The 7,420-nt window shown below is 39.0% G+C and overlaps 1 protein-coding gene across 1 annotated transcript; it reads left to right on the forward strand.

Moving 5' to 3' along the window:
* The first annotated feature begins 265 nt into the window (after nucleotides 1-265).
* LOC146630161 (B-cell receptor CD22-like) lies at nucleotides 266-4,680 on the forward strand. Its single transcript, XM_085355632.1, has 9 exons — nucleotides 266-320; nucleotides 598-888; nucleotides 972-1,205; nucleotides 1,311-1,415; nucleotides 1,522-1,740; nucleotides 2,194-2,520; nucleotides 3,640-3,985; nucleotides 4,078-4,135; nucleotides 4,495-4,680. The coding sequence occupies exons 1-9, from the start codon at nucleotides 266-268 to the stop codon at nucleotides 4,678-4,680; spliced, it is 1,821 nt and encodes a 606-aa protein (XP_085211758.1).
* The last annotated feature ends 2,740 nt before the right edge of the window (nucleotides 4,681-7,420 follow it).

A 7,420-nucleotide genomic window follows, 5' to 3' on the forward strand; every position in this document is an offset into this window, starting at 1 on the left:
ATACATTTATTTGAGGTCAATACATGGATTCTTCACTAGAGGGCTCTTTGTGGGGGAAATAAGTAAATGAGGAAGTGATGGTGTTAAAGCTGAATGCAGTTTGTCTGCTGACACACTCACACAAGTCAGTGATTCCTGGTAGACAGATGTTGATTTTTAACATTCATGTTTCTGATATTTTCCAAACTCTGAGAGCAGCAGTGATCGGCTCTTTACAATCATCATACATCAACTTTCTCATTAGAAGAGAAAATCTACAGCAGCCATGTTGTTGGCCGAAGCTGGATGTTTGTTCATGGGTTTCATTCTGTGTCTCTCAGGTAGGAATAATTTGTTTCTCCTCCTCATGATGACTGTGATGCTGTTTGTGGAAGGCAGGAGTTTTAGTGTCAAACCTGCAGAAAGTTACAAAATGATTTTAGAAAACAGAAGATTGACAGTTAACAGGATTTGTACTTTTACTGTTCTGAACTGTCAAGTGTATCAAAGCACCAGATTGTGATCCTTCACAGTAACATGCTGTCATCACAGATTAGCACAGAAAAGAAAGTTAGCATAAATGTTCACCATGTTTTCTAATCACATGTTGTGTTAAAGGTGTTCAGGGAAAAGCAAACAGCATCTGTGCCTTGAAAGGTTCATCAGTGAATCTGCCCTGCTCACATCAACATCCCACTGCAAGAAATGGCTGGTACACTGGACACGATACTGTCTCCAAGATAAAGTTCTCAGTAGAGGAAACACATGTAAAGTACAGCATGTCAGCAGAGAGTAATTTCACTCTAACAATCAATAATCTGACAGAGAGAGATGCAAATTTTTACTGCTGCATTAAAACTGCTGACAGATCAAAGTGCCAACAATGTGGAATTCATCTCCAAGTTACAGGTACAGTTCTTTTTACAAATGCATCATAAATGAATGAGTTTATGAATGATCAGTGTATTCATGTTGGTCATGTGACCTCTCAGAGCTGCAGGTAAAGGTGATTCCTGCCACAGAGGGACAGACAGTAACACTGATGTGCAGCAGCAGCTGTCCTCTGACTGAAAAGCCTGCAGCCTACATCTGGTACAAGAACAGAGAGTTTCTCTATGAGGACTGGTCTCCCTGGTACCAAGAGCTGCTCAGCAGTGAGGAAGCAGTCACATACTCCTGTGCTGTCAAAGGCTACGAGCATCTCAGAGCCCCTGAAGTCTCTGTGGGTGAGTCATGATGGACACCTCCTCATCATGTTATGAGATGTTAAACACAAACACTTTACTCTTCAGACTCTAATGAATTTACTGAAAGTTGTTGGTTTTTCTCAGGTTCCATCACAGAGACCTGCTTCAGTGTGACCTATGCTAAAGGGAGAATGTGTTCTTCTCAGCAGACATCAGTGGACGAGTCCTGCTCCATCACATATCCCAGAGGTGAAGTTCTGGACAAACTGCACTTTGAAACTTCATTTTTATTTCTTAATTTATTTGACATGACAGAGATGAACTGGTGGAAAATGTGTTCATCATCTCCCAACAGAAATTCATGTCCAGAGGACTCCTGCTGAACACAGAGGTAACATCAGACTGACCTGTAACAGCAGCTGTTTTCTGACTGAGCCTCTGATTTCCTTTGTGTGGTATGAGACCAGAAAGCCTACAGTGCAGGAGGGAAAACAGATTCTAGTTTCCATCTCTCATCCAGACAGTTTGTCTTGTGCTGTAAAAGGTCTTGAGGATGTGCGCTCTGCTGACGTCTGTGAGTAAACTTATTGTCTCTCCACTTACAAAGTATTACCACCACTTCTTGCAATTATGACTAATCATCACACTGGTTTCCTGTAAAGTTCAGGATCAGTTTTAAAACGTTGGTGATCACATCACAATTCTCAGCTGCAGATCCAAAACTCTCCCTCTTCAGATCTGCTCATCTATGATACTAACAGTATTCATCTCCTGACTTCTGCTCAGCTTTTTCAGTCTCACCCAAGAGTAACTCAGTCTGTCATTTTGCCCAGTGTATTTCTTTCTTCTTTTATATATATTTAATGTTATTATTTTATTATTGCTTTTGTTAATTATTTGGTTGTTTTTATTATAAGTATACTTTAAAGTGCTTTTTACTTGTTGTTGTGTTTAAATGTGTGATAGAAATAAACTGATTTGACTAATTAAGTTAAAATATCTCTTCTCTGTTTCATTGATATTTCAGGTTTCAATGATTCCTGCTGGGCGTTGAATTATGTCCACAGCAGAATCTGTGCTCTGGAAGGATCTTCAGTCAACATCTCCAGTAAATACTCACATCCTGACTACGAGCAGATACAGTCTAAATGTTGGTATAAAGTCAAGAGAGAAGCTGAACAGCTGACTGAGGATGCAGATCATGTGGAGTATGATGACAGCATGAAGAACCAACACATCCTCAGATTAAAGAAGCTGAAGAGAGATGACTCAGCAGAATACAGGTTCACCATCACAACAGGAAATGAAGAAGTGAAACAGTTTGATTTTCCTGGAGTTACTCTGACTGTCACAGGTAATTACAGCTTGTTTGACTCACTGTTCATTGTTTAGATCCCAGTTAGTCCTGTGTGTTACTCAAATAAGCTAACAGAAACTAATCTAAGCTGGTAGTGGGGAGACTCACCCAGCTCTAACAGCCTACAGCTGCATGACTACAAGGTTTCAGCTTGATGATGAAATCCACGAGCAACTCCAGAGTTAGCTGCAATTATTAGCTATTAATGGCAATTAACAGAAGCTCTGCTCACCTATGTTTGCACTTGTTACTTTAGTGGTGAAAATAGTTCCCAGGTATGTGTTAGCATAAGGACTAGAACAATCGGTGAGAACGATTTGAGAGATGTAATATTTATACACACGTTTTCAGCTTTATTGTTACTGAAAATGTCCACAACTTTAGACTTTAAATGTAGTCTTGTGTTGCTTTGAAGGAGAGAGAACATCAAGGAGAAGCAGAGACTCAGCACAAAATCACCAAACCTCTTCCAGGTTTCAGTCCAACACAGCCAGAATTCCAGTTCATAAATCCATTGATTATGGTTCATCCACTCGGGTTTACAACTAAAAATGTCCTCCAGTAATGTCACAGCTGTCACACGTACACTAAGATTTGTGGCCCTTGGACCATTTACTGCCAGTGGGCTCATTTTGGGTTACAAACAGCATGAAGCACCATCATTCATCTATGCAAACTGGTCAAGGAGACACAACCTGATCCATGATGGAGTCATCAGACGTTTCAAGATGTTTATACAAACTGATGCAATTTTATTTCCTCATTCAGTCAGTGATGAAAGGTTTTTTTAGTCTAATTTTTCTGTTTCAGTCCATGCATGGTTATCAGTCCCCAAACAGAGAAAGAACAGACAGACAAATGTTAAGTTATGTGAGCAATTAAATCTGTCATCTCCTACATAGAGTTAAAGCTCTTCATGTTATCCTTTACAATAAAATCTTTACTAAATTATTTAGTTTTCTTTTCTTAAACCTAATACAGTTCTCATATTTGTAAAAGAAAAATATTCTCTCACTCACTTTGTAACATTGACGCTAAACACCAACCTGCTGTTTATAAGAAACACTTAACATAAAATATCTCTTACAGTTACTGACAAGTTTAAGTGTTTTTCAGAACTGAGAGTGAAGATGAGTCCTTCTGCAGTGGTGACAGAGGGTCAGAGAGTCACACTGACCTGCAGCACCAGCTGTCCTCTGACTGACAACACAAACTACATTTGGTACTTGAACAGTCGACCTCTGACCCCGAGAGAGAACCAGAACAAACATCTGATCTTAGACCCAGTCAGCAGGGAGGATGCAGGAAGCTACTCCTGTGCTGTGAAAACCAACAAAGATATCAGCTCTGCTCCAAAGACTCTCACTGTCCAAAGTATCACAGGAACATGGACACCAGCAGCTGCAGGAGTTTCTGCAGCTCTGCTGGTTTTAATACTTCTCACTGTCTGCTGGTGTGTTAGGTGAGCATCACTGTGTTCTCTTTCAAACTGTCATTCACACACTGACCTGACACCATCTGTTCACTTTCATATTCCCTTATTTCATTAACCAGAAAAAGGAGAACTTCTAGCCAATCATCAACAAGTGAAACAATGGAAAACTTGGAGCAGGTAAACAAAATAAATGCAATAATTCTTCTACAACAGAGGAACATCCCCTTGATCTATCTAGATTATTCCTTCATGCATGACAGAGCAGCTTCATTTTAACAAATATTGGAGATTATGTATTGGAATTTCAGGAGCAGGACTACCCCTACAAACACCGTAGTTCCAGCTGTCATCTATATAGGTTCCCCCAGTTCTGCAAGCTGATCATTCTTGTTTACATGCTCCACCCTCCCTCCCTCCTTGTTCTCCATTCTTTAACTTCTTCGCTTCTATTTAGTACATGGGGATCTGCCAGGCCCGGGAGCCATCGTTAGCCCCTTTTAACATGTTATTAACATGTTATTTCTCTTTTTTATCAGGTAAATTTTGGACCCCAGCATGACGACATCTCAGCTCAACCAGCAGAGCAGGAACTTGACTACAGCGAGATCAACTTGTCCAAGATCCAAACAGAACATCCCTACTCCACTGTTCAGTCATTTCAAGAGCAGGAGCATGTCCCCTACGCTGTTGTCAACTTCAGAGACAACACAACACCTGAGTGAGTTTGTTTTATGATTATCAATAAAACTCAATGACCAGGCTGTGGACACCTAGAGCCTGTACAACACATCAACTTAAAGAAGATAAAATATAAAAACACATCTGGACTTAAATTGTTCTGTTCATGATGTTGGTATTACATTCACTTCTTGTATTTACTTTTTCTGATGAGTATGAACAAACTGTGGTCACTCTTGACAGGCTTCGTTCAAACCCTCATAGGAACTGAAACTAAAGCATTTGTAATGGTTACCAGCTTTTTATGTTGAGACAATCGTTCTCAGGCTCTGTCTCACACTAGATAAGAGGAACCCTCAAGAGCAGCTCTTTATCTATATATGTATATATTAAAATGTGTTTCTTAAAGTGTCTTTGACACATTAAAAGGTCATCATTATCTCAGGCTTTGCCCAACATGCCAGCAAAATTGTTCTAAAAATTGCATTAAAGAACAAACAAACAGTTGAACTCAATTTCTTGTAAAGTCAAAAATGTCTTCATCATAAATCCATTGGAGATTTATAGGACAGACTTCATATTTATGAACATGTAACAAACATTTTGTATTACAAGTAGAATAATAAACTTTATCTTTAGCCCTTGTGTTGTCCTTGGGTCATTTTTGTCCTCTAAAGAAATCTTTTGCTATCAAAAATGTGTTTTTTATTCATCAAATGGTCTGAAAATAACAGAAGTTATTCATTACTATGCTATGCATGATTGGAATAAGTTTTAAGTAATTTGATTTATTAATGGGGTTTTTATTGGATTTTATAATACCTGTGGTCCTTGTGGACAACAATGACCCCAAAGTGTTGCAAAGGGCCATGTTTTCACACCATACTGCTTTCAAACATCTTTGATCTTGGATCACTGATGTGTGGGGTTAAGCAATGGTCATAACAACCACAACAACAACAACAACAACAACAGGCAGCACAATGAGGAGGCAGGTGCTCTATATTCAATGAAATTGTATTTATATAGCGCCAAATCACAACAACAGTCGCATCAAGGTGCTTCGTATTGTAAGGTAGACCCTACAATAATACATACACAGAAAGTATGCTCATAGGCCTCCATTGCACTAGAGATTTGTGAGTATACTTTTTTTTACCATGTTGTGCAAAGCAATGACCAGTAGAACAATGCATATATTGTCCTCTAGTATAATGAGGACAACGAGAGAGGAAGAATAATGGATCGAATGCAGCTGTAGGCATATGTGGGTGTGTTGATTCTTACTGCCGTGCATCCAGTAGAGTCGCTACGGCCAGTTTATGACATCCTGAGTCTGGTAGAGAAGTTTTCATGCTGACACAAGATTAATCATAGAATCACAAAAAGGATATCATTTCTTAATAAAGACACAATAGAAGATCGTCATTCATGACACAAACGTGCTCCCATTTGCTAGTTTCTTCTTCAAAAAAGTAAGAGTTAGTAACTGAGTTACAATATTCTAAAAGTAATTAATTACTTGAAAAGTAACTGTTGCATTACTTTAAAAAAATGTTTAACCCTCTGGGGTCCTGGGTGTAATTGGCCATTTTTGACTACTTTTGATTTTCCCTCCACATTTTACCTTTAAAAACTTTTTACTTTGCCTTGTTTGGTATCATCCTTTTCAGCACAGCCTCACGTGTCTGAATTTACAGTCAGGTTTACATTTTGACATACTGTATTAACACAACTGATCTAAAATCAGACAAAAAACATAAAATCCGAGTAAAAAAGCTTATATTTTTTACTGTAACAGACATGTGTAATGAATCATATTTCATTTCATATTTCTTTAAATACAAATATAAATTGTCAATTTTAAAATCATACGCACAAGTTTTGAAAATAACAAAGTTACTTGCAGCCATTTACCTTTTACCCCCTTTTTAAATAACCATTTCAAACTATTTACAGAACAATCAACAATAAGATGCCACACAAATTTTTTGTGCCACTCCAAAAAAATAATTTCTGTCCTCTATAAAGGAGAACATCACAGCCTGATACCTGCAGGTCTGACAGCAGCAGGTGCATCATCCTGATTCTACCTGGAGACAGCAGTCACCTCATTGTTCTGACACAAAACACAAAACTATCCACAACACTACACACTAACTACACAAGACAACAGATTGACTACACACTCCAAACACGCTAAACGTCACAAATCTCTCACATCTCAAAACTCGCTCTCTCTCTCTCTCTCTCTTTCTGCTCTCTCTCTTTCTCTCTCTCTCTCTCTCTCTCGCTCTCTCTCTCTCTCTTTCTGCTCTCTCTCTTTCTCTCTCTCTCTCTCTCTTTCTGCTCTCTCTCTCTCTCTCTGTGAACAAAGTTTGTGTTTTTTCCATTGTTTAAGCACTGCTTCCAGCCAAGAGTGATACCATATATGCCCTATAGCTGCAGAAAAGGCTAACATTGATTATTTTTACAAAAAAACAGCTAAACATGAGATGTGTTCTCCATTCTTTAAGCACCTGTTCGAGCATCGTTTAAGCACCGGCACCGTTTCAGAAGTACCGGTTTGGCACCGGTATCAGATAAAACCTAAACGATACCCATCCCTACCACGACTACTTTATTCTTCCTCAGTCAAACAGCAGCACTCATGCGATTGTTTTCCTCCTAGCTCCAGGTGTTGTGCCAAAAAGTGACCGTGATTACCATCAGCGGGAGCGCGCGGCTGCTTAAAGCTGTAGTGTCCAGATTGCTTACATAGTCAGCTACTTGCATGCAACTGAT

This window comes from Diplotaxodon limnothrissa, linkage group LG6 (genome assembly GCF_057381915.1).
Source record: "Diplotaxodon limnothrissa isolate DT_005_m linkage group LG6, D_limnothrissa_male_GT1.1, whole genome shotgun sequence".
Lineage (NCBI taxonomy): Eukaryota > Metazoa > Chordata > Actinopteri > Cichliformes > Cichlidae > Diplotaxodon > Diplotaxodon limnothrissa.